Source organism: Staurois parvus, unplaced genomic scaffold (genome assembly GCF_062004578.1).
Source record: "Staurois parvus isolate SC_StPar_1 unplaced genomic scaffold, SC_StPar_1.0 ptg000449l, whole genome shotgun sequence".
Lineage (NCBI taxonomy): Eukaryota > Metazoa > Chordata > Amphibia > Anura > Ranidae > Staurois > Staurois parvus.
Genome location: NW_028318245.1, coordinates 5,091,134 through 5,119,132, shown reverse-complemented (window position 1 = coordinate 5,119,132; position 27,999 = coordinate 5,091,134). Strand labels below are relative to the sequence as shown.

The following is a 27,999-nucleotide window of genomic DNA, read 5'->3' as shown; positions in this document are numbered from 1 at the left end:
TAATAACCAAAACCAAAAATTCAGGATGCACTTGGCCAAAAACCGAAACCAAAATGGACAGTTTATATATATATATATATATATATATATATACATTTGTATTATAGTCAACTTTTTAATTAATATCATGAATTTAAAGGAATATGAATTGAAAACATGAGGGGTGTTTTTGAAATCGAAGGGACTCGATTTTGCATTGAAGTCAATGGGACTCGATTTTGCATTGAAGTCAATGGAACATGATTTTGGGACGCAATTTTGCATTGAAGTCAATGGGGACGTGGTTTTGCATTGAAGTCAATGGGGACGCGATTTTGCATCGTAGTCAATGGCACATGATTTTTGTTTGCCTTGTGGTAAATATGCCCCTGATTGAGGCCAATGGGACTCGATTTTGCACTGAAGTCGAAGGGACATGATTTTTTATTGAAGACAAAAGGGGGTGTTTTTGCATTGTGACTAATGGGACACAATTTTTCCATTGAAGTCAATGGGACATGATTTTGCTTCGAAGTCAATGCAACGCGATTTTGCATCGAAGTCAGTGGCACGTGATTTTTGCCATTTTTGTTTGCCTTGTGGTAAATATACCCCTGATTGAGGCCAATGGGACTCGATTTTGCATTGAAGTCGAAGGGAGGCAATTCTGCATTGAAGTCAATGGCACGTGATTTTTCACGTGCCATTTTTGTTTGCCTTGTGGTAGATATGCCCCTGATTGAGGCCAATGGGACGCTATTTTGCATTGAAGTCAATGGGAAGCAATTTTGCATTGAAGTCAATGGGATGCGATTTTGCATCGAAGTCAATGGGACGTGATTTTGCATTAAGTCAATGGGACATGATTTTGCATCGAAGTCAATGGGACGCGATTTTGCATCCAAGTCAATGGCACGTGATTTTTGCCATTTTTGTTTGCCTTGTGGTAGATATGCCCCTGACTGAGGCCAATGGGACGCGATTTTGCATTAAAGTCAATGGGAAGCGATTTTGCATTGAAGTTAATGGGATGCGATTTTGCAATCGAAGTCAATGGGACATGATTTTTCATTGAAGTCAAAAGGGGGCGTTTTTGCATTGAAGCTAATGGGATACGATTTTGCATCAAAGTCAATGGCACATGATTTTTGCCATTTTTGTTTGTCTTGTGGTCAATATGCCCCTGATTGAGGCCAATGGGACTCGATTTTGCATTGAAGTAGAAGGGAGGCGATTTTGCATCACGTGCCATTTTTGCTTGCCTTGTGGTAAATATGCCCCTGATTGAGGCCAATGGGATGCAATTTTGCATTGAAGTCAATGGGACGCAATTTTGCATCTAAGTCAATGGCACGTGATTTTTTATTGAAGTCAAAAGGGGGGCATTTTTACATTGAGGCTAAAGGGACGCGATTTTGCATTTAAGTCAATGGGACGCGATTTTGCATTGAAGTCAATTATCATTATCAGCACCATTTTTTTTCTATCAGCAAAATGCAGATAACCCTTTTTTCGTCTGATAATTTTCGGCGGCCGATATATTGGAGCATCACTAAAAAATATTTCATGCGTAAGTAGCAAGTAGTAGTAATTCCCATGGGAGTTGGTGTTTCTGTTTATGCAGCCATAAGTAAGCTAGCGACTGGAAAAGACAACATATGAAACCGTGCGTTAAGCGCGTTTTTGCTCCTTTTACAAGTGCTTCTATCGTAATCCACTGGGGCCAAAATGATCGACTCAAGAGAAGATCACATAATTTTTCAAGCTTTAAGCAAAACAACTCTACTGTGTGAACAGGAACCAATGAATCTAATGGAAAACTATTACAAAGCTCCTAAGAAAGCTTCAGATCAGAACTTCTAATTGCTCAGAACACCACAAGATGCCAAATAGGCCGCCATCTTCAAATTCTCTGCAAGGTGGAGAACTCAACTGTTGTCAAAGGACCATACAGAGAGGAAGTGATGGCCGGGTCAGACAGGAAGTATTGTCACTTATCAGTAGGAAGTTCCGGGTGAGAGGTGGATTCGGAGGAAGTAGAGAGGAGACATTGCTGGAACTGGCAGCAGAGGAGGTGATAAGATCTTATTTTATATTTACACCCAGTAACCAAAACCCCCGCCCCCCCCGTCCTCTTCCTCCATCATCATGTCCGTCCTCTTCCTCCATCGTCACTGTGATGTCCATTATGTTTTTTAGACCGGATACGTCCTAAATATAGAGCCATTTATCCAACCGTCCATCCAGAGCCTCTGGTTTATAGACCGGATACATCCTAAATATAGAGCCATTTATCCAACCGTCCATCCAGAGCCTCTGGTTTATGGACCGGATACATCCTAAATATAGAACCATTTATCCAACCGTCCATCCGGAGCCTCTGGTTTATAGACCGGATACATCCTAAATATAGAGCCATTTATCCAACCGTCCATCCAGAGCCTCTGGTTTATAGACCGGATACGTCCTAAATATAGAACCATTTATCCAACCGTCCATCCAGAGCCTCTGGTTTATAGACCGGATACATCCTAAGTAGTAACAATGGAAGAAGACTCTGCACGTTATCTATTCCAGTACAGTGCAGATGATTCTCAATTTATTTTGTCTACAGAGACGAGAGTCCCATATAAATCACATGACCCCCTCAGAGAGAATGGAGGAGGACCAAAGTAAAAAAACTGAGCGGATATTAAACCTCACCCTGGAGATCATCTACCTGTTAAACGGCGAGGTAAGGAGGATTCTGGGAGGTCACAAGACCTCACTCTATTAATAAATCCAGACTTGACCAGGTGAGAAGGGGTTTGGAAGTATTTACTTTTATTTTATAGTTAGCATCTTTTGTTACACAGGGTTATGAAGTGGTGAAAAAGACACCCAGGGAACCATTGATACTTGGCAGCTGTCCCCCTGTATCACCTCCAGCTCCATCATTGACACCTGGGAAAAACAATCTGCAGAAAATCCTGGAAATCACCCAGAAGATCATTGATCTGCTGACAGGAGAGGTGAGCGGTGCCGGGAATTCTGGGACATTCTCCAGTAACAGACAAGGGATGTGTCTGGATGGTGACTGTATCATTGTGTGTGTCAGGTTCCTATAAGGTGTCAGGATGTCACTGTCTATTTCTCCATGGAGGAGTGGGAGTATTTAGAAGGACACAAGGACCTCTACAAGGACGTCATGATGGACAATCAGCCGCCCCTCACATCACCGGGTAAGAGGAGACTTTATTGTAAAGGAGAGAGCAGTACGGAGGGTCCACCTAGATCCCCATCATCTGATAAACACATAGAAACAATGGATTCAGTCAGTGTGTGTGTTTCCTACAGATGGATCCAGTCATGGGAACCCACCAAAGAGATGTCCCCGTCCTCTGTATTCCCGGGATTCCACACAGGAAGGTCACACCATCCCTCACCATCCTCAGGTAGATGGATCCAGTAATGGGAACCCACCAGAGAGATGTCCCCGTCCTCTGTATTCCCGGGATTCCACACAGGAAGAACACACCATCCCTCACCATCGTCAGGTAGATGGGTCCAGTAATGGGAACCCACCAGAGAGATGTCCCCGTCCTCTGTATTCCCGGGATTTCACAGAGGAAGATCACACCATCCCTCACCATCATCAGGTAGATGGATCCAGTAATGGGAACCCACCAGAGAGATGTCCCCGTCCTCTGTATTTCTGGGATTCCACACAGGAAGATCACACCATCCCTCATTATCATCAGGTATATGACTAGACCTCAAGAGTGACTCCAGATTGTATGAGATCATATTCATCTACTCTATGTAGCCTAGTGGTCCTCACAGTTTGTGTTTTTTTAATCATTCTATTGACTTAGTATGAAGAACAGATGTATATGAAAGTTGAGGTTAAAGAGGAAGAAGAGGAGATGTCTTTGTTGCATTATGAGCAGTCTACGGAGAATGTTTGGTTTATGGCAAAGATTAAACAGGAGGAGCCTTCTCTATATATCAGCAAAGGTGAGTAATGAATACTAAATAGAGAAACTGCTTCAGTATTGGGATTGTTGACTGAGGATATATATATTTCACATTGTCCAGTAACTAGATCTCTACAACAATAGTGGAGAATCAGCCGCCCCTAACATGACTGGGTAAGAGGAGACTCTATTGTAAAGGAGAGAGCTGTACGGAGGGTCTACTTAGACTCTAAGTTTAAGTTGCATTCCTCAATTTACTCCACGCTCTCCCAAAATTAGGAGGAACTATACCATATGAAAGGTTCATCAAGGTTCATACTTCAGTATAATGGTCATGTTCCCAACAAATGAGGAGATACTGGACACCATATGAAAGGTCCATCTCCATTCCTCGATATAACGTCATGTTCCCATCAAATGAGGAGGAGATACTGGACACCATATGAAAGGTCCATCTCCATTCCTCAATATGACGTCATGTTCCCAACAAATGAGGAGGAGATACTGGACACCATATGAAAGGTCCATCTCCATTCCCCAATATAATGTCACGTTCCCTACAAATGAGGAGGAGATACTGTCCACCATATGAAAGGTCCATCTCCATTCCTCAATATAACGTCATGTTCCCAACAAATGAGGAGGAGATACTGGACACCATATGAAAGGTCCATCTCCATTCCTCAATATAACATCATGTTCCCAACAAATGAGGAGATACTGGACACCATATGAAAGGTCCATCTCCATTCCTCAATATAACGTCACGTTCCCAACAAATGAGGAGGAGATACTGGACACCATGTGAAAGGTCCATTTCTATTCCTCAATAGAACGTCACGTTCCCAACAAATGAGGAGGAGATACTGGACACCATGTGAAAGGTCCATCTCCATTCCTCAATAGAACGTCACGTTCCCAACAAATGAGAAGGAGATACTGGACACCATATGAAAGGTCCATCTCCATAGTTGGTTTGGATATATTGTATACTTGTCCAGAGTTGTTAATATTTCTATGAATGACTGGGGAGGGCAGAATGTGGAAAGTATTTTCCTTTTATTCTACTTTTGCTTTCTAACAGAAGGACGCCATGTTGGTAGAACCTCGGAGGAAGATGACTTTGTACAACATTCACCAGGAGTCAATTCCATCATTCAAAATCTGCACCACAGATCACATTGTTTGGAGAAATCAACTGCTCCCTCAAATGCTGAGGAATCTCCTGATCAATCACATCCTGGTACCTCAGACATCTTTAGAAGACCTCACAGTGTAGATTCATCTTCCAATCTATCTAATCCTGAGGAAACTTCTCTAAGCCATGAAGGAGGTCAAACAGTTGACAGTTCTTTGTCATGTTTGATGTGCGGGAAATCTTTTAACAGCAAGTCTGAACTTCATATACATCACAGATCTCATAGTAGTCTGACATTTTCATGTTCCCCGTGTGGGAAAACGTTTAATGAAGAAAGCAAGCTTCTTATACACCAGAAAAATCACACAAGTGAGCCTCCTTTCTCATGTTCAGAGTGTGGGAAATTTTTCAGGGACAAAGGAGAGCTTTTTATACACGAGAAAAGTCACACAATTGAGCGTCCCTATTCATGTTTAGAGTGCGGGAAATGTTTCACTATGAAAAGAAAACTTCTTACACATCAGAGAATTCACACAGGTGAGCACCTGTATTCATGTCCAGAGTGCGAGAAATATTTCACTCAGAAAGGAGAGCTTCTTAGGCACCAGAGAATTCATACAGGTGAACGTCCTTATTCATGTTCAGAGTGCGGGAAATGTTTCACTCAGAAAGGACACCTTCTTTCACATCAGAGAATTCACACGGGTGAGCGTCCATATTCATGTTCAGATTGCGGGAAATGTTTCACTGTGAAAGGAAGCCTTCTTAGACACCAGAGAACTCACACTGGTGAGCGTCCTTATTCATGTTTGGAGTGCGGTAAATGCTTCATTCAAAAAGAAAAACTTAGTATACACCAGAGAACCCACACTGGTGAGCGTCCTTTTTCATGTTCAGACTGCGGGAAATGCTTCAATCAGAAAGGAGATGTTCTTAGACACCAGAGAACTCACACTGGTGAGCAGCCTTATTCATGTTCAGAGTGTGGGAAATGCTTCACTGAAAAAGGAAAACTACTGATGCATCAGATAAATCACACAAGCGAGCGTCCCTTGTCATGTTTTGAGTGCGGGAAACTGTTTATTCAGAAAGAAGATTATTTTAAACATAAGAGAATCCACGCCAACAGACATCCTTTTCATGCTCAGAGTGCAGAAAATGTTTCATACATCATGAAAATCTAATTACACATTGGAGGGAACACACCTGCCGATACTGTTGACAAATGTATAGCTGTACCTATAAAATAAGTGTATGATAATAAATGATATTTTTTTTAAAGGGGTTCATCCTTGTAAAAGTGGCAATTCAGTTTTATGGAGAAGCCAGTTGGCTCATTCATCTGCTGGCTTCTTATATTTACCTGAAACGTCAATGGTGAGATCTTCCTCCTACCTTTCCTGGTGTCCTCACCTCTCTTTAGCATGTTCCGTAATATAAAATACACTATATTGCCCAAAGTATTGGCCCCGCCCTCCAAATCATGTGATTCAGGTGTTTCAATCCCCTCCAAATCATGTGATTCAGGTGCTCCAATCCCCTCCATATCATGTGATTCAGGTGTTCCAATCCCCTCCATATCATGTGATTCAAGTGTTCCAATCCCCTCCATATCATGTGATTCAGGTGTTCCAATCCCCTCCATGGACACAGGTGTATACAATCAAGCCCCTAGGCATGCAGACTGCTTCTACAAACATTGGTGAAAGAATGGGTCGCTCTCAGGAGCTCAGTGACTCCAAGCGTGGTCCCGTGATAGGTGGTCACCTGTGCAATAAATCCATCCATGACATTTCCTGGCTACTAAATATTCCACGCTCAACTGTTAGTGGGATTATAACAAACTGGAAGCAACTGGGAACAACAGCCACTCAGCCACCAAGTGGTAGGTCACGTCACATGACAGAGCGGGGTCAGTGCATGCTGATGCGCACAGTGCGCAGAAGTCGCCAACTGTCTGCAGAGTCAATAGCTAAAGACATCCAAGCTTGGTGTGGCCTTCAGATGAGCCCAACAACAGTGCGTAGAGAGCTTCATGGATTGGGTTTCCATGGCCGAGCAGCTGCATCCAAGCCTTCCATCACCAAGTGTAATGCAAAGTGTCAGATGCCGTGGTGTAAAGCACGCCGCCACTGGACTCTAGAGCAGAGGAGACCTGTTCTCTGGAGTGACCAATCACGCTTCTCTGTCTGGAAATCTGATGGACGTGTCTGGGTTTGGTGGTTGCCAAGGAGAACGATACTTGCCTGACTGCATTGTGCCAAGTGTAAAGTTTGGTGGAGGGGGGATCATGGTGTGGGGTTGCTTTTCAGGGGTTGGGCTTGGAGCCCTAGTTCCACTAAAGGGAACTCTTAAGGCCACATTTTGGACAATTTCATGCTCCCATCTTTGTGGGAAGAGTTTGGGGATGGCCCCTTCCTGTTCCAACATGACTGCCCACCAGTGCACAAAGCAAGGTCCATAAAGACATGGAGGAGCCAGTTTGGGGTGGAGGAACTTGACTGGCCTGCACTGAGTCCTGACCTCAACCCCATAGAACACCTTTGGGATGAATTAGAGCGGAGACTGCGAGCCAGGCCTCCTCCCCCGACATCAGTGCCTGACCTGACAAATGTGCTTCTGGAAGAATGGTCCAACCTTCCCATAGACACCCTCCTAAACCTTGTGGACGGCCTTCCCAGAAGAGTTGAAGCTGTTATAGCTGCAAAGGGCGGGGCCAACTCTTCGTTCATCAATCTCATTGCTTTTCTATACTCAAGGAGCTATCTTGTCATCAGTCCACCTAATGGACAACTTGATAGATTTGGATGTGTTTTCATCATTGAACCTGATTGTATAAGAACTGACTTAAACTAGGCCTTGATTTTATTTTCTGTGGACAGGATATTCTGGTTTTGTAACGTAAATGAACAAAAAATAGCTCAACAATGCACAGTATTCTGTTTCGACTTCCTTCTTTACAAATGTTTGGGTGTTTGGACAGCAGCAGATGTCTGAGTAAAATGGCTCGAATGAGAAGGAAGGAGCACCTAGTGTCCCAAATTACCCAACTCTTGGTGGAAGATTGCTAACATGAAAGCCTGGGATTGTACAGATCAAGCCAACGGGTTTCAGGGGAATTGCTTCCTCCTTCTTCAGGGCTTCCAGTACGTTGCTAACAGATCTGGATGGGCTCCCAGGTAGTACCAGAATTTTGTGTGATGGCAAATGCCGGCTAGTCCATCCATCTCCGTTACCACGTACCAGCAGACCTGAGGAAGGGGGAGGCCATTCCTCTGAAACGCGTCGGCATGAGCTGTACAAGCTTACACTTTTTGCATCAATATTTTTATTAAGAAAGTTTTGTTTTTAAGAATATAACACGCTCAAAATACGCCCTCGCAGGGGCGGAGCAAAACAATAACACATAAACAGAGACATCCTGCTGACTTGTATTAGTCAAATAACGAAATGTCCAATGACATCAAGAAGGGACGGCAAAAAGCCGAACCAAATAGCCGCAGTAAGCCAACATAATATCGGAAAAAGAAGAGAAAAGAAAAAAGGTTAGAAAAAAAGAAAATAAAACAAAAGGGAATCAGAAAGAAAACATGAAAGATGTTCAAGGGGAGGAGCCTAAACATGGCGGCTGTGGTGAGCGAGCAGCACTAGCTCCTTGCTAGGTACCGCTTCCTGACCTCCCCAGTGACCCTTAGTAGGACCCGACTCACCGGAGTCTGGAGGGCCGTGGAGTGGAGCCCGGAGAGCCAGAGATGGGAGCTGGACGGAGGCTGCAGTGACGGGCCGGTTCCCCCGCGCTTCAGGAGAGAGAGATCCAAGCGGCTGGGAGGCGAGGTGACGTTGCAGGAGCACGTGACCAGCCGCGGAGGATCTCTGGGGGAAAGAGGAAGCTGGCCGGCGTCCTGATGTGACAGGGAGCCGCCGGCTTACTGTTACCGGCTTACTGTTGCCTATAACCCCCGGCTTACTGCTGCCTATAACCCCCGGCTGGCTGATCGATCCTGGTCAGGGAGGCCCGGGAGTACCAGGAGACCCACCCTGCATCCCTGGGACGAATCCCAATGAGAAAAGCGAAAAAAGAGGCACAGCATCGGAAACCCAGAGGAATCCCCCCTGGACTGAACTGCTGTGAAAGCCCTCCACTCAAGCTTGGAGCCACCGTCCTGAGAAGAGAAGGGCGAGTGAGAGCTGTTGGGGGCTTATTGCGTAGTGGACCCCTGAGTGACATTGGGGACCAAGGGGTGAAAGAGGGGAGGGGAGGATTCCCTGGGTTTAGAAGAGAAGAAGAGAAGAGTCCCCCAAAATAGCAAGCCTGTCTGGTCCACAAATCATAAAGGAGCGGTATAACCCCATCTAGAGAATATAGAAGACAAAAAACATATAGAGGATATGAAGAATAAAGGTTCTATGGGAACAGGGCTCAAAGGGTCTCAAACAGGCACGATAAAGAAATTTACATCATATGGAAATATTGCGCCAGAAAGGGCCCAAGGCGCAAGTGCAAAAGGGGAAATGGACACTAGCTCAGGAAATAGTCCTAGATTATCATTGGGTATGAACAGCAGCTGTAGCCAACAAATAGTGGATGGCTTGGGAAAAAAAGAATTTGACGGTGAACTACAAGTACCAAATAAGAAGGAGATGATAGAAATGTTTCAAAGTTTGGAGAAAACGATAAAACACGAAATGACAGCTATTCGAAATTATTTAGGGCATCTGCTATCGAGAATGGAAGAAACAGAGGAGAAAGTTAAAACCCAGGCCCAAACCATAGATAATCTAAGGAAAAAAACAACCCATTTGGAGAAAACTCAGAAAAAATTGCTCTATAGGATGGAAGTTCAAGAAAATAAAGAAAGAAGGTGTAACCTTAGAGTACGAGGAATTCCAGAGTCTGCAAAAGGGGAAACATTATATGAATTAGTTAATAAAATTTTAAACTCCATAAGAGACAGACCTGAAACAGACGGGATCAAACTAGATGGAGTGTTCAGAATAGGAAAGTTCAAACAAGCTACTGAGAAGGAAAGATCGAGAGATATAATTGTCCAGTTCCAAAAAATTGGGGTCAAAGATGAGATATGGAAGAAGATCAAGGGAAGATCATTAATTAAGTATGGAGATCTGACTATCCAAATTTATGCGGACTTAACATCAGAGACCCTATGGAGAAGGAGATCCCTGAGACCCCTGTTGGAGCAAATGAGAAAACAGAATGTGCAGTATAGATGGGGTACCTCAGCATCTCTAATTGGCTGGAAAAATGGGGTTACAGCTTATCTGAGATTCCCGGAGGAACTGAGAGATTTTTGTGATAGACTGGACTTGCAAAGAATGGAGATAGCTGGGTGGGAAGAAGAAGAAGAAGAAGAAAAAGGAGATACGGATGATACAAGAAAAGAGGACTGGCAGCGGGTCAGGGGGAGAGGGAGGGAGGCCCCGGGGTTGGGGAGAGAAAGGAGGGAGAATTAACTAAAAAATATGCTTTTTTTTTTTTTTTCTCACCCCCCTTGTCTCTCCCCTGTCGATGTGGAAGCCCTTCTGGAAGCTCCGGTTAAGGGGGGGAAGTAAAGATTATTGCTGAGTCCAGTTGATAGAGAGAGGGGATCTGGGGAGGTCGAAGGAGAGGTGAGCCGTCCATGGGCGGAGCTTACGCCCAAAATTTTAAATCAATGGTGGAAATAGATCCACAAATGATTTGTAGGCAGCTTACAAGCCTAAAAATGGGTAGGGGAAAAATAAGAGAGGGGGGGTGGGTGGGGAGATGGGGGTTGGGTGGGAGGGAGGCGGGGGAGGGGCTGCTGGGCTAATACTCTGCATGATAGTTGGGCCTAATAGGAGGAGGCGAATTAGAGGAGAGATAGGCAGAATTAAGAAGGATGGAAGAAATACAGTTTATAACATATAATGTGAATGGGTTGAATTGTCCTGGGAAAAGATTTAAGTTGTTTAAAGAGTTACATCATAGGGCAACGTCAGTGGTATTTTTACAGGAGACACATTTTGAGATAGAGTCAAACGTGAAATTAAAATCCAAATATTATCCAACATGGTATTACGCTGACTCTCCAATTAAAAGAGCAAAAGGGGTGGCAATAGGATTGGCAAAGAATATGAGATTTGAGCTGGAATATAAAAAGACTGATCCGGAGGGGAGATTCCTGTTCTTGAAAGGTAAACTACAGGGAATCGAGTGTACATTAGCCAATATATACTGCCCCAACAAGAAGCCGGAGATCTATTTGAAGGGTCTGCTGAAAAAATTGATAGATTTTAAAAAAGGGCGTTTGATAATAGCAGGAGATTTAAATCTCTGTATGGACCCACAAAAAGATGCAACCTCCCTTGTGCAGAGAGAAGGTGGTAGGTCTCTGAGAGCTTTGAAAAAAGTGATCCACGAGTACCAACTGGTGGACACCTGGAGAATAATGCATATGAAAGACAGAGACTATACCTTCTTCTCTAATGCACATGAGATATATTCGAGACTGGATTATATTTTAATAGACCATCAACTCATTGAATTGTTGGTTAAAATAGAAATAGAGACAAGAACATTCTCGGATCATGCCCCTGTCATAATGAAAATGGAATGGGGAAGACGGTGGACGGGAGGCTTAGGATGGAGGTTAAATGAGGCTCTTCTCTTGGATGAGGATATTGCTCAGAAGATCGGGGAAGAGATCAAGGTATATTTTAAGGAGAATGAGACAGAGGAAGTATCGACAGCTACAGTATGGGAAAGCCATAAGGTATATATAAGAGGAATCTTGATTGCGATGGGAGCAAGGAAGAAAAAAGAGAGAGGGTTAGTGGACTCCTAAAAGAAATCCTGGACTTGGAGCAGATACATAAGAAAAAAATAACCAGAGAAACAAGACAAAAGTTAATGGATAAAAAAGATGAGCTAGAGAGATTGATGGAAGAGGAGAGGAGAAGAGTATATAACAAAGTATTAAGCGAAAGATATAGATGGGGAGATAGACCAGGAAAATACTTAATGAGAGCTCTGAATAGAAAGAAAAACAGGAATTATATAGAAAAGATAAAAAGTCCTAAGGGGGAGTTGGTCCACTCAACTAAAGAGATTATTAAAGTGTTTACGGAGTACTATAGAAAGTTGTATAATATTAGTCCCCAAGGTTCTCCAAAAGAAATTAGAGAGGGTATCAACGAAAAAAGGATGATATATTTAAAAAATGCGGGATTACCAAAGCTAAGTGAAGCACAATTGAACTCCTTGGATGCGGAAATTTCCCAGGAAGAAATAAAAGCAGCATTAAGAAGTACAGGGGGTGGAAAAAGCCCAGGACCGGATGGTTACACAGTTAAGTACTATAAAAAATATAGTGAATTATTGTTACCGAAGCTGAAGAAGTATATGAATGATCTGGGAGGTGGGATGGAGGGGAGGAGAGAATCTCTTCAGGCCCATGTCGTACTCATTCACAAGGAGGGAAAAGATCCTTCTCAGTGCTCCAGCTATAGACCAATTTCATTATTGAACACTGATACCAAGTTGTACGCAAAGGTTCAAGCAAATAGGCTGAAAGACCTAATGCCTGAATGGATCCATGGAGATCAGGTGGGCTTTGTCCCAGGGAGAGAGGGTAGAGATAACAGGTTGAGAACTCTGATGCTTATTCAGAAAAGTAGAAAAGGGAAAGCCCCAGTGGTGCTCTTGTCAATTGATGCCGAGAAGGCATTTGATAGAGTGGACTGGGGCTTTATGATGGACAACTTGGAAGTGTTGGGGATTGGAGAGAGAATGCGTGAGTGGATAGGTAAATTATATAGGGAGCCCACCGCAATCATCACGGTAAATGGGGAGAGGTCGGAATCCATTGGGATGTCCAATGGAACAAGACAGGGCTGCCCATTGTCCCCCTTGTTGTATGTTTTGTCATTGGAACCCCTGTTGTCAATAATAAGGAATAGTGTAGCGGTAAAGGGAATCCAGACAGAAAATATAGAACATAGCGGCCTTTGCGGATGACCTATTGTTTTATGTAGGCAACCCCCGAATAACACTACCAAGTATAATGAAGATCCTTAAGGAATATGGTGAATTATCAAATCTAAAAATTAATCCAACAAAAACAGAGATTCTGAACATCAATATACCAAAGAGTGAAAAAGAAAAGCTACAAAAAGAATTCCCCTTTATATGGAGAGAAAAAGATATAAAATACCTAGGAATAAAACTTGCTATCTCATATAAACAATTGTATAGATTAAACTATATTTCTTTGATAAATGAGACCAAGGAAGAATTAAAAATATTAGAAGGAGGAAATCCATCATGGATAGGACGTATAAACCTAGTTAAAATGGTAATTATACCTAAAATACTCTATAGATTTCAAATGGTTCCAATCAAACTCCCAGAGGCTTTTTTTAAAATAATAAAAAAAATGTTAACAAGATATATATGGAGGAATAAAAAACTAAGAATATCATACGAAACATTAAGTAGGACTAAAGAGAAAGGGGGAATGGGACTACCTGATGTCAAGAGATACTTTAAAGCAGTAATTTTAGCAAGAATTTATGACTGGACATTTAACCATAAGGGGAAAAGTTGGGTAAAAATTAACTGAGTGGAATTAGTTTGAGTAAGATGATATGGGTTCCAGCACATTATAGAAGAATTAAAGAAAGCACAAGTATTTACACTTTAAATGTTTTAAGGATATGGGATAATTTACACAAAGACATGAAATGGGAATTCAACTCTATATTAATGCCTCTTGCAAACACTGAGTATTTCCCTCCAGGAAAGGATGAGATATCAGGGAGATGGTTTAAAAAGGAAGATACCCAATTGAGAGATGTATTGGTAGAGGGGGAATTGAGAACATTTAAAGAATTAAAAGAGAAGAAGGGAGATATTTTTACTAGAATAGATGAGTGGAAATATCATCAATTAAAATGTTTCATTGGAAATCTCCCAAAACCCCTGAGATTAAAAAAGGAGTGGAATATGTTTGAAAGGCTGTTAGAAACACGTAGAGATGGGAAACACGGTATTGCTAAAATCTATAGAATACTCACAGAATTAGACACAGACACAAAGTTAATTTTTATAACGAAATGGGAAAGAGATATGGATGTGGTGTTAGACGAGGATAAACAGAAAAAGATATTTAGATTGATACACGAGAACGGTAGTATGAGAGAGGTTGAGATTAATTATAAGTGTTTGACACGATGGCATATTACACCGAGTATTGAGTATAAGATGAGTGGGGAAAATTCAAAAATGTGTTGGAGAGGATGTGGAGAGATGGGCACGGTGTTTCACATATGGTGGGAATGTCCGAAAATTCAAGCTTTTTGGAAGACAATAGTTAAATTGATAGAAATAATAACTGGAAATGACATAGGGTTAGACCCAACGATGTGTCTCCTACATAATGTTGAGACATCAGTAAATAAATATAAAGAATCAGGCGTATGGTACTATTTAAACGCTGCAAAAGGTTTGATACCCAAGTTTTGGCAGAAAACAGAGGTGCCGAAGGAGGAAGACTGGATCAATAGAGTAAACCAGATTAGTAGAATGGAAAAATTTTACCATATGCAGGAAGATAGGTTGGGAGTATACTATATGAGATGGGAAAAATTGGAAAAATCAGGATTGAAAGAGAAATATAGAAAACTATAAACTAGGATGGTACTTAAAGTTATTAGGCCTCGAGAGATTAGAGTGGGAGAGAACCTGCAGAGGGGAGGGAGGGGGAAGAGGGGTGGGAATGGGTTGGGATGGGTGGGAAAGAAAAGAGTTATTAGAAGGGGTAAATTAGAAATGTAATGAATATTTATATGTATTGTGTCCCCTTTTATGGATTTTTTGTAATAACATGAAAAACGAATAAATATTTAAATAAAAAAAAAAAAAGAAAGAAAACATGAAAGAAGGGAAACTAGAGGGATCACGGATCCGGGGCTAACATAGGCAGCGACTATAGGAGGTCATAACTAGTAGGAGGCAGGGATGGCAAGGAATAAAGTATCCAAGGTTCCCGAACCTCAAGGAATCTCGGATGAGAATCATGAAGGATCTTACACTTTCAATAAATGTTTTTTTATCCTTACACCAAGAGTTGTATTTTTTGGTCCTTCCATCTCATTTAAGCGTTGTTTCTACTGAAGTGACAGCTCTGTCATACAAGTATGGTAGCAACCCAAACCTCCATCAAGAGATCAGTACCACCACTTACCTGCGAAACCACCTAATACCTATCCGTTACTTTTTGAACCAGTCCAGCTTTGTTTCTAGCCCAAACTGAGTGCAATAGCTGGCAGTGGGAATTCTTTTATCCATAGATGAGGGAATTTAATGATTCTTTTCTCATTCAGACTACGGGCTGAACAAGAGAAATCTGGGCATGGGTGGCTATGTTACCAGCTTCCATGAGGACAGACAAATTTACATACACATTCATCAAATACCTATAACATCGGTACATGAGATGAGAAGTGAGAGGGTGAAGACCAAGCTCGCTGTGGATGACTCCTAGGTCCTGAAGGCACATGTAATACATCAAGACATTGGGCGCATGTTGGATGAATGTGCCTTCAGGATTTGGAGTCATCCACACCGAGCTTGGTCTTCACCCACTCACTTCTCATCTCATGTACTACATACTTGCTGTGTTCACAATAAGGAGACTTGCTAATACCTGACAACATTTTTAACCCATCTTCACTACACATTTCTCTCTCTCATATACACTCACCGGCCACTTTATGAGGTCCACCTGTTCAATTTCTTTGTCACACAAATTGCTCATCAGCCAATCACACGGCAGCAACTCGATGCATTTAGGCATCTAGACGTGGGGAAGACGACTTGCTGAAGTTAAATCTGAGCATCAGACTGGAGAAGAAAGGGGATTTAAGTGACTTTAAACGTGGCATGGTTGTTGGTGCCAGACGGACTTCTCTGAGTATTTCAAAAGTTGTGTTGACAAAAATGCGTTGTTGATATCAGAGGTCAGAGGAGAATGGGCAGACTGGTTCCAGATGCCAGAAAGGCAAAAGTAACTCAAATAACCACTCATTACAACCAAGGTAGGCAGAATACCATCTCTGAACGCATAACACATCCAACCTTGAAGCAGATGGGCTACAGCAGCACAAGACCACACCGGGTGCCAATCCTGTCAGCTAAGAACAGGAAACGGAGGCTACAATTCACACAGGCTCACTAAAATTGGACAATAGAAGATTGGAAAAACATTGCCTGGTCTGATGAGTTGATTTCAGTTGCAACATTCAGATGGTAGGGTCCAAATTTGGCGTAAACATGAAAGCATTAATCCATCCTGCCTTGTATCAGCAGTTCAGGCTGGTGGTGGTGTCATGGTGTGGTGGATCCATCCTGCCTTGTATCAACAGTTCAGGCTGGTGGTGGTGATGTCATGGTGTGGGGAAGAGTTTCTTGGCACACTTTTGGCCCACTTTAGTACCAATTGAGCATCATTTAAATACCATGATCTACCTGAGTATTGTTGCTGTACATGTCCATCCCTTTATGACTCCAGTGTCCCCATCTTCTGATGACTCCTTCCAGCAGGACAACGCACCATGGCACAAAGCTCAAATCATCTCCAACATGACAATGAGGTCACTGTACTCCAATGGCCTCCACAGTCACCAGATCTCTATCCCATAGAGCACCTTTGGGATGTGGTGGAGCAAGAGATTTGCATCATGGATGTGCAGCCGACAAATCTGCAGTAACGGCGTGATGCTATCAAGTTCATATGTAACAAAATTTCTCAGGAATGTTTCCAACAGCTTGTTGAATCTATGGCATGAAGAATGAAGGCAGTTCTGAAGGCAAAAGGAGGTCCAACCTGGTCCTAGCAAGGTGGACCTAATAAAGTCACCAGGGAGTGTAGCATTGGCCTGCACCTGTGTGGCAGTGCCATTCAATGGACATCTGACCTTGCGCCTGGAAACAAAATCCGCCATTGCTGCATTTGTGCTTCTCCCTTACTTCCCTTACCTACAATCTTTGGCACCCAGGTACAGTCATCTCGTCATCACCACTCTCCTCATCATTGGAGCCCACTTGGTAGTAAGCTGCAGCTGTACTAATTGCAATTAAAATGTCTCCCTCTCTGTTGTCCCCTCCCTCTATGCTCCTGTACAGTAGAACTCTGAGGACTCTGATGTAAAGGGAACTCTAAAGACTCTTGTGTAAGGTGGGGGGGCTCTGGTGACCCAAGACCCCCTTACATCAGAATTCCCCTTTACATCAAGGTTCGCAGTTGTCCTCCTTGTACTGTAAGGGGGAACCCTGCAGATTCTGATGTAAAGGAGAACTCTGAGGACTCTGATGTACAGGGAACTCTGCCAACTTTTGTGTAAGGTGGGCTCTAGGAACCACAGACCTCCTTACATCAGAGTTCCCCTTTACATCACAGTCCGCAGTGCCCCCCTTACATCAGAGTTCACCTTTACATCTGGGTTCACAAAGGTTTCCCTTGCACTGTAAGGGGGAATGCTGCAGATTCTAACTCTGGGGGCTCTTGTTTAAGGGAGGCCTCAGGTAACCACAGACCTCCTTTAGAGGTTTCCTCCTTCAGAGTTCCCCTTTACATCACAGTCTACAGTGTTCCCCTTTACATCAAAATCCACAGCTTTCCCCTTTACTGTCTTCGGGGGGGAGGGGGGCCCTTCAGAATTCTCTGCTATGGGCTCCTGAAATGTAAATCTGGCCTTGCTAGGAATGTGGTGATTTGGTACACCAGGCTGTACCGCACAGGTATGTGGCATCCAATCTGATCCTGTACGCCAAAAACAGACAGATGTGGATCTGTTGGATTGGATCAGATGGCAGTCGGATGGAAACGGACAGGTGGCCATCTGACCACCCCATAGAAGACAGCGGGCGGTGTCTGTGTCCGCTCTGCAGCAGCGGAGCAGACACAGACCTCTCATCTGCCTGCTCAGCGGAGAGATCAGCTGTTGTAAGCCCTGATGAATGGGGACATTTGGAACCTCCAAAGCACGTTGACTTGTCTTTCAATTTTCTTACAATTAAATAATATTTCATAGGGGGTTATTTACTAAAACTGGAAAGTGCAAAATCTGGTGCAACTCTCCATAAAAACCATTCAGCTTCCAGGTTTTCTTTTATCAAAGCTTAATTGAACAAGTTGAAGTTAGAAATTGATTGGCTACCAATCCCAACCTTCCACCACTCTTGTAGTGAGGGGTGAGGCTATAGAGATCCTACACATTATTAGTGGCTGTAAGTAGGGTGGCCACCTCATCGCTTTTAACTCGAACACATATTAATGATACGGGTTCTGGGGCTGAGTATGGTGGGAATTAAACACACTTAGTGCCATATGTGCAATAAATTAGCCTCAGAACCCATGTCATTCATATGTGTTCCATTTTAAAGGGATGAGGTGGCAACTCTAGCTGTAAGGCTGTTGGCCAGGTTCTGATTTGTGCCGGGCATTATGGGTCAGCAACCACAAAATCAACTGATACTCTATTAATTTGAATTCAGGAAATTTGACAACACTAGAAAAACGAAGGCTGCAGATTTCATATTCTCCACAAAGCAGTCATCTCTTTTATTATCATAGCGGCAGACAGACAGGAAGTGATGTAAGATACAGACAGGAAGTGATGGATCACCTGCCTTAGAGAGGAGACATTGCTAGAACTGGCAGCAGAGGAGGTAATATTATACTATTTATTATTTATACTCGGTAACCCCCCTTATCCTCCTCTTCCTCCATAGTTACTGTGGAGTCTTTTATCTACTGTAGAGCCATTTATCCAACTTTTATTCCAGAGCCTCTGGTTTATAGACTGGATACCTCCAAAATATAGAACCATTTATCCAACTTTTATTCCAGAGCCTCTGGTTTATAGACCGGATACATCCTAAATATAGAACCATTTATCCAACCGTCCATCCGGATCCTCTGGTTTATAGACCGGAATCATCCTAAATATAGAACCATTTATCCAACCGTCCATCCGGAGCCTCTGGTTTATAGACCGGATACGTCCTAAATATAGAACCATTTATCCAACCGTCCATCCAGAGTCTCTGGTTTATAGACCGGATACATCCTAAATATAGACCCATTTATCCAACCGTCCATCCAGAGCCTCTGGTTTATAGACCGGATCCATCCTAAATATAGAATAATTTATTCAACTGTACATCCGGAGCCTCTGGTTTATAGACCGGATACGTCCTAAATATGGAGCCATTTATCCAACCGTCCATCCAGAGCCTCTGGTTTATAGACCTGATACATCCTAAATATAGAACCATTTATCCAACTGTCCATCTAGAGCCTCTGGTTTATAGACCGGATATGTCCTAAATATGGAGCCATTTATCCAACCGTCCATCCAGAGCCTCTGGTTTATAGACCAGATACATCCTAAATACAGAGCCATTTATCCAACCGTCCATCCAGAGCCTCTGGTTTATAGACCGGATACGTCCTAAATATAGAACCATTTATCCAACCGTCCATCTAGAGCCTCTGGTCTATAGACCGGATACGTCCTAAATATGGATCCATTTATCCAACCGTCCATCCGGAGCCTCTGGTTTATAGACTGGATCCATCCTAAATATAGAACCATTTATCCAACTGTCCATCCAGAGCCTCTGGTTTATAGCAGTTACTACCTAAAATCTTTAAAAATCACATGATCTAGTAACAATGGAAGAAGACTCTGCACGTTATCTATTCCAGTACAGTGCAGATGATTCTTTTCTTTCAGTTTATTTTCTGTCTACAGAGACGAGAATCCCATATAAATCACATGACCCCCTCAGAGAGGATGGAGGAGGAACAAAGTCAAAAAACTGAGCGGATATTAAACCTCACCCTGGAGATCATCTACCTGTTGAACGGCGAGGTAAGGAGGATTCTGGGAGGTCACAAGACCTCACTCTATTAATAAACCCAGACTTGACCAGGTGAGAAGGGTTGTAGAAATATTTACATTTATTTTATAGTTAGCATCTCTTGTTACACAGGGTTATGAAGTGGTGAAAAAGACACCCAGGGAACCATTGATACTTGGCAGCTGTCCCCCTCTATCACCTCCAGCTCCATCATTGACACCTGGGAAAAACAATCAGCAGAAAATCCTGGAAATCACCCAGAAGATCATTGGTCTGCTGACAGTAGAGGTGAGCGGTGACGGGAATTCTGGGACATTCTCCAGTAACAGACAAGGGATGTGTCTGGATGGTGACTGTATCATTGTGTGTGTCAGGTTCCTATAAGGTGTCAGGATGTCACTGTCTATTTCTCCATGGAGGAGTGGGAGTATTTAGAAGGACACAAGGACCTCTACAAGGACGTCATGATGGACAATCAGCCTCCCCTCACATCACCGGGTAAGAGGAGACTTTATTGTAAAGGAGAGAGCAGTACGGAGGCTCCACCTAGATCCCCCATCATCTGATAAACACATAGAAATAATGGATTCAGTCAGTGTGTGTGTTTACTACAGATGGATCCAGTCATGGGAACCAACCAGAGAGATGTCCCCGTCCTCTGTATTCCTGGGATTCTACACCGGAAGATCACACCATCCCTCACCATCATCAGGTAGATGACTAGAACTCAAGAGTGTCTCCAAACTATAGAAGATCATACTCATCTACTGTATGTAGCCTAGTGGTCCTCACAGTTTTTTTTTTTTTTATCATTCTGTTGACTTAGTATCAAGAACAGATGTATATGAAAGTTGAGGTTAAAGAGGAAGAAGAGGAGATGTCTTTGTTGGATTATGAACAGTCTACGGAGAATGTTGGGTTTGTGGCAGAGATTAAACAGGAGGAGCCTTCTCTATATATCAGCAAGGGTGAGTAATGAATACTAAATAAAGAAACTGCTTCAGTATTGGGATTGATGACTGAGGATATGTAGATTTCACATTGTCCAGTAACTAGATCTCTACAACAATAGTGGAGAATCAGCCGCCCCTAACATGACTGGGTAAGAGGAGACTCTATTGTAAAGGAGAGAGCAGTACGGAAGGTCCACTTAGATAGACTCTAAGTTTAAGTTGCATTCCTCAATTTAACTCCACGCTCTCCCGAAATTAGATATGATGAGATTATACCATATGAAAGGTTCATCAAGGTATACCTCAATATAACATCATGTTCCCAACAAATGAGGAGGAGATACTGAACACCATATGAAAGGTGCAACTCCATTCCTCAATATAACGTCATGTTCCCAACAAATGAGGAAGAGATACTGGACACCATATGAAAAGTTCATCTCCATTCCTCAATATAATGTCATGTTCCCAACAAATGAGGAAGAGATACTGGACACCATATGAAAGGTCCATCTCCATTCCTCAATATAACGTCATGTTCCCAACAAATGAGGAGGAGATACTGGACACCATATGAAAGGTCCATCTCCATTCCTCAATATAACGTCACGTTCCCAACAAATGAGGAGGAGATACTGGACACCATATGGAAGGTCCATCTCCATTCCTCAATATAACGTCATGTTCCCACACACACACCATGTTAAACACAGCAGTTGAACTAAAGCAGGAGAACTTAAGCAGCAGGAAGACACAACAACAGCAAGAAACTCTACTGCATGCTGGACAGACTGCAAGGAAACACCCTGGGAAATATCTTTTACATACCTGAGTCCCACTCCGTGTACCTTTTATATAATACACCCCTCTTCTCCTCTTCATATTACTATCCTCTGTTCCCAAATCTCATTTCTTTACCCCTCTGCTCCACCCCAAAACTTGTACATCTACCCCTCATTGCTATCATCTCCCTACTATTGCTTTCATCACCTCCCCAAAATGCCTCTTCCACTCCTCCTTCTCATTTTCCTCTCCTCTGTTCCCAAAATCCATTCACTATATCCCTCTGCTCCTCCCAAACATTTGTATATTGTGCCCTCACTGCTTCCCTCACCCCTCTATGGCACCTACCACCTCCTCCTATTACTCCACTCTCCCACTGACCCGAACACCTCCACTAGTAGTTTCTCACGCTCCTGCACATCCCGCTCCCATGCCACCTTTCTCACCCTTCTCCTCCTCATAACCGCGGGGGACATCTCCCCGAATCCTGGCCCTCCACCACCTCCCTCACAAAACCCTCCCGCCTCCACGTCCTGCCGCAACCCCCGCAACTTAGTATCTGTCCCCCTGCTCTCTAAAATCTCCCCCCTGTTTTCATGTGCACTCCTGAACGCCCGATCGGTGTGCAACAAGCTTACCGCCATCCACGACCTCTTTGTTTCCCGCTCCCTCAACCTCCTAGCGATCACGGAAACCTGGATCCAGCCCACTGACTCTACCTCCCCTGCTGCACTCTCCTACGGCGGTCTCACCTGGACCCACTCACCCAGGCCCAACGGTCGTAAAGGTGGTGGGGTTGGCCTGCTCCTGTCACCGCTGAGCACCTTCCGAGTCCTCCCAAACCCCCCCTCCCTATCCTTCTCCTCCTTCGAGGCCCACTGCATCCGACTATTCTCCCCAACCCCCCTGAAGATTGCTGTGATATACCGGCCTCCTGGATCCATACCCCGCTTCCTGGAAGACTTCTCCTCCTGGCTACCCTTCTTCCTCTCCTCTGAGCTACCCACTATCATCCTTGGGGATTTCAACATCCCTGTCAACCTCGACAACCCGGCCACATCCCATCTCCTCCACTTAACCTCCTCCTTTGCACTTGCACAGTGCATACAATCCACCACCCACTCCGACGGTAATATCCTTGATCTTGTCTTCTCCAACCGCTGCGCTCCCCACAACCTCACTAACACCCCCTTCCCTCTCTCTGACCACAACCTGATTACCTTCTCTATCTCCTCATCCTCCAACGCCTACCCCTCCAAATGTCACACTACTACCAGCCGTAACCTCCACAACCTTAACCCTGCCTCCCTCCACTCTGCAGTTGATCAACTCCATGACCGCATCCTCCCCCTGTCCTGCCCCGACTTGGCTATGACCGCCTACAACAATGCGCTGTCAACAGCCCTTGACTCACTAGCGCCTTTAACCACACGCAACATCAGACCCCGACCGCTCCAGCCCTGGCAGACTGATCACACTAAAACCCTCAAACGACACAGTCGTGCCCTGGAGCGACTATGGCGCAAAACCAAATCCCAACAAGCCTTCACCCGATACAAATCTGCCTTCCACACCTACACCTCCTCCCTCCATACTGCCAAACAAGCCTACTTCCTGACCCTCATCAAGGCCCTCTCCTCCAATCCTCGCCGACTCTTCTCCACCTTCAACTCTCTACTCTCGCCACCCCCACCTCCACCCAGCACCTCACTCACTGCCCTTGAGATTGCCAATCACTTCAAAAACAAGATTGACACAATTCGCAAGGACATTGCCGCAACTCACACGCCTTCTCAACCCGTCCCCTCTCACACAGCTACCCCCTCATCCCCCCTCCCCCTCGACATAACCCACAGGGACTTTGTCGCTGCTCAAACTTCCTCCAACCCCCTTCCCCCTCACTCAGCTACCCACTCTACACCCCTCTCCCACGGCCCCACCACTGCTCTGACCTCCTCTTCCACCCCACCCTACATTCCTCATACTGAAGCTCCCCCAACACTCCGCACCTTTGACCTTACTACCATCGAAGAAGTCTCCAAGATCCTCTCTGATGCCCGCCTCACCACCTGCCCCCTTGACCCTATCCCCTCACAACTCCTACAACCTCCCTCCCCCTCCATCCTACGCTCCCTCACCCACATCTTCAATCTCTCCCTCTCCTCCGGCACTTTCCCTTCCCCTCTGAAACATGCACACATCACCCCCATACTTAAAAAGCCCTCCCTGGACCCCAATGACCCGAACAACCTCAGACCCATCTCCCTGCTCCCATTTACATCTAAACTCCTCGAGCGCCTAGTCTACACCCGCCTATGCTCTCACCTCAACGACAACAACCTCCTCGATCCCCTACAGTCCGGCTTCCGTCCCCTACACTCCACCGAAACTGCCTTACTCAAACTCTCCAACGACCTGCTAACCGCCAAAGCTAATGGCCACTATTCAGTGCTCCTACTCCTTGACCTCTCTGCGGCCTTTGACACAGTCGACCACCCCCTCCTACTCAAAAAACTACACTCCCTCGGCCTCAGAGATTCTGCTCTCTCCTGGCTCTCATCCTACCTGTCACAACGCTCTTTCAGCATTACCTATAATGCCACCACCTCCCTCTCACTCCCCCTCTCTGTTGGGGTCCCTCAAGGCTCTGTCCTCGGGCCCCTTCTCTTCTCCATCTACACCTCCTCCCTTGGCCAACTCATACACTCTCACGGCTTCAACTACCAACTCTATGCCGACGACACACAAATCTATCTCTCAACCCCAAACCTCACCCCCTCGGTCTCCGCCCGAATCACACACCTGTTGAGCGACATATCAGACTGGATGTCGCTCCACTTCCTTAAACTGAACCTCTCCAAAACCGAGTTTCTTGTCTTCCCTCCAGCCCAGACCCCACCCCCCATTGACTTCTCCATCATGTCCAACGCCACCATCAAACCCGCCCCGCAGGCCAGAGTACTTGGTGCCAACCTATCCTTCCAGCCCCAAGTCCACTCTTTAACAAACTCGTGCAGACTCCACCTCCGCAACATCGCCAAAATACGCACGTTCCTAACCCCAGAAACCACTAAACAGCTCATCCACTCCCTCATCATATCACGACTCGACTACTGCAACTCCCTCCTCACTGGCCTGCCTCGCCGCTGGCTATCCCCGCTTCAGTCCATCCTGAATACGGCTGCCAGACTCATTCACCTTTCCAACCGCTCCGTTTCCACCACCCCCCTCTGCCAATCCCTCCACTGGCTTCCGATTGCGCAACGGATCAAATTCAAAATCCTAACGCTGACGTACAAAGCCGTCCACCATACTGCCCCGAACTACATCACTGACCTAATATCCAAGTACCACCCAGCACGCACACTCCGCTCCTCACAAGACCTCCTTCTCTCTAGTTCCCTGGTCTCCTCCTCCCATGCCCGCCTCCAGGACTTCTCCAGGGTGTCACCCATCCTCTGGAACTCCCTGCCCCAACCCATCAGATTATCACCTACTCTCCTCTCCTTTAGGCGCACCCTGAAAACCCATCTCTTCAGGGAAGCCTACCCCGCCCCCTGCTAACTTGCCGACCTCCTCCACTCTTCCTACCACTCCATCCCCCACAGCTATCTCCTCCTGTGCCACCATCCCCTCCCTCCTAGATTGTAAGCTCGAAAGAGCAGGGCCCTCGATCCCCTCATGTTTTGCGTTGTATTGGTATTGTTCTGTCACATGTTCTGTCCCCCTTTGTAATGTACAGCGCTGAGCGAACTATTGGCGCTTTATAAATACTGTATAATAATAATAATAATAATGTTCCCAACAAATGAGGAGGAGATACTGGACACCATATGAAAGGTCCATCTCCATTCCTCAATATAACGTCATGTTCCCAACAAATGAGGAGGAGATACTGGACACCATATGAAAGGTCCATCTCCATTCCTCAATATAACGTCATGTTCCCAACAAATGAGGAGGAGATACTGGACACCATATGAAAGGTCCATCTCCATTCCTCAATATAACGTCATGTTCCCAACAAATGAGAAGGAGATACTGGACACCATATGAAAGGTCCATCTCCATTCCTCAATATAACGTCATGTTCCCAACAAATGAGGAGGAGATACTGGACACCATATGAAAGGTCCATCTCCATTCCTCAATATAACGTCATGTTCCCAACAAATGAGGAGGAGATACTGGACACCATATGAAAGGTCCATCTCCATTCCTCAATATAACGTCATGTTCCCAACAAATGAGGAGGAGATACTGGACACCATATGAAAGGTCCATCTCCATTCCTCAATATAACGTCATGTTCCCAACAAATGAGGAGGAGATACTGGACACCATATGAAAGGTCCATCTCCATTCCTCAATATAACGTCATGTTCCCAACAAATGAGGAGGAGATACTGGACACCATATGAAAGGTCCATCTCCATTCCTCAATATAACGTCATGTTCCCAACAAATGAGGAGGAGATACTGGACACCATATGAAAGGTCCATCTCCATTCCTCAATATAACGTCATGTTCCCAACAAATGAGAAGGAGATACTGGACACCATATGAAAGGTCCATCTCCATAGTTGGTTTGGATATATTGTATACTTGTCCAGAGTTGTTAATATTTCTATGAATGACTGGGGAGGGCAGAATGTGGAAAGTATTTTCCTTTTATTCTACTTTTGCTTTCTAACAGAAGGACGCCATGTTGGTAGAACCTCGGAGGAAGATGACTTTGTACAACATTCACCAGGAGTTAATTCTATCTTTCAAAATCTGCACCACAGGTCCTATTGTTTGGAGAAATCAACTGCTCCCTCAGATGCTGAGGAATCTCCCGATCAATTACATCCTGGTACCTCAGACATCTTTAGAAGACCTCACAGTGTAGATTCATCTTCCAGTTCATCTAATCCTGAGGAAACTTCTCTAAGCCATGAAGGAGGTCAAACAGTTGACAGTTCTTTGTCATGTTTGATGTGCGGGAAATCTTTTAAGAGCAAGTCTGAACTTCATATACATCACAGATCTCATAGCAGTCTGACTTTTTCATGTTCCCCGTGTGGGAAATCTTTTACTGAAGAAAGCAAGCTTCTTATACACCAGAAAAATCACACAAGTGAGCCTCCTTTCTCATGTTCAGAGTGTGGGAAATGTTTCAGGGAGAAAGGAGAGCTTTTTATACACCAGAAAATCCACACAATTGAGCGTCCCTATTCATGTTTAGAGTGCGGTAAATGTTTCACTATGAAAAAAAAACTTCTTACACATCACAGAATTCACACAGGTGAGCGCCTGTATTCATGTACAGAGTGCAAGAAATATTTCACTCAGAAAGGAGAGCTTCTTAGACACCAGAGAATTCACACTGGTGAGCGTCCTTATTCATGCTCAGAGTGTGGGAAATGTTTCACTCAGAAGGGAGAGCTTTTTAGGCACCAGAGAATTCATACAGGTGAACGTCCTTATTCATGTTCAGAGTGCGGAAAATGTTTCACTCAGAAAGGACACCTTCTTTCACATCAGAGAATTCACACGGGTGAGCGGCCATATTCATGTTCAGATTGCGGGAAATGTTTCACTGTGAAAGGAAGCCTTCTTAGACACCAGAAAAGTCACACAGGTGAGCGTTCTTGTTCAAATTCAGAGTTGGGAATATGTTTCACTGTGAAAGGAATGTTTTTTAGACCCCAGGAAAGTTACACAGGCAAGCGTCCTTATTCATGTCCAGAGTGCGGGAAATGTTTTACTAAAAAAGGAAACCTTCTTAGACACCAGAGAACTCACACTGGTGAGCGTCCTTTTTCATGTTCGGAGTGCGGGAAATGCTTCATTCAGAAAGAAAAACTTAGTATACACCAGAGAACCCACACTGGTGAGCGTCCTTTTTCGTGTTCAGAGTGTGGGAAATGCTTCATTCAGAAAGGAGATGTTCTTAGACACCAGAGAACTCACACTGGTGAGCAGCCTTATTCATGTTCAGAGTGCGGGAAATGCTTCACTGAAAAAGGAAAACTACTGATGCATCAGATAAATCACACAAGCGAGCGTCCCTTGTCATGTTTTGAGTGCGGGAAACTGTTTATTCAGAAAGAAGATTATTTTAAACATAAGAGAATCCACGCCAACAGACATCCTTTTCATTCTCAGAGTGCGGGAAATGTGTCATACATCACGAAAATCTAATTACACATTAGAGGAAACACACCTGCCGATACTGTTGACAAATGTATGGTTTTACCAATAAAACAAGTGTATGATAATAAATGATATTTTTTTTTAAA

At 44.3% G+C, this 27,999-nt stretch overlaps 2 protein-coding genes across 2 annotated transcripts; both read left to right on the top strand.

Moving 5' to 3' along the window:
- The first annotated feature begins 115 nt into the window (after positions 1-115).
- On the top strand, positions 116-27,999 carry LOC149453423 (uncharacterized). Its single transcript, XM_089688579.1, is given in 8 exon segments — positions 116-2,053; positions 2,594-2,713; positions 2,835-2,990; positions 3,077-3,417; positions 3,419-3,719; positions 3,834-3,975; positions 5,020-6,109; positions 27,001-27,999. Coding segments are annotated over 8 exon segments (3,243 nt in total). The 5' UTR covers positions 116-1,861; the 3' UTR covers positions 27,902-27,999.
- Positions 18,790-26,742, top strand: LOC149453424 (uncharacterized). Its single transcript, XM_089688542.1, has 6 exons — positions 18,790-19,989; positions 20,111-20,266; positions 20,353-20,476; positions 20,593-20,690; positions 20,805-20,946; positions 26,503-26,742. Exons 1-6 carry the CDS (start codon positions 19,834-19,836, stop codon positions 26,604-26,606), a joined length of 780 nt encoding a protein of 259 aa, XP_089544668.1. The 5' UTR covers positions 18,790-19,833; the 3' UTR covers positions 26,607-26,742.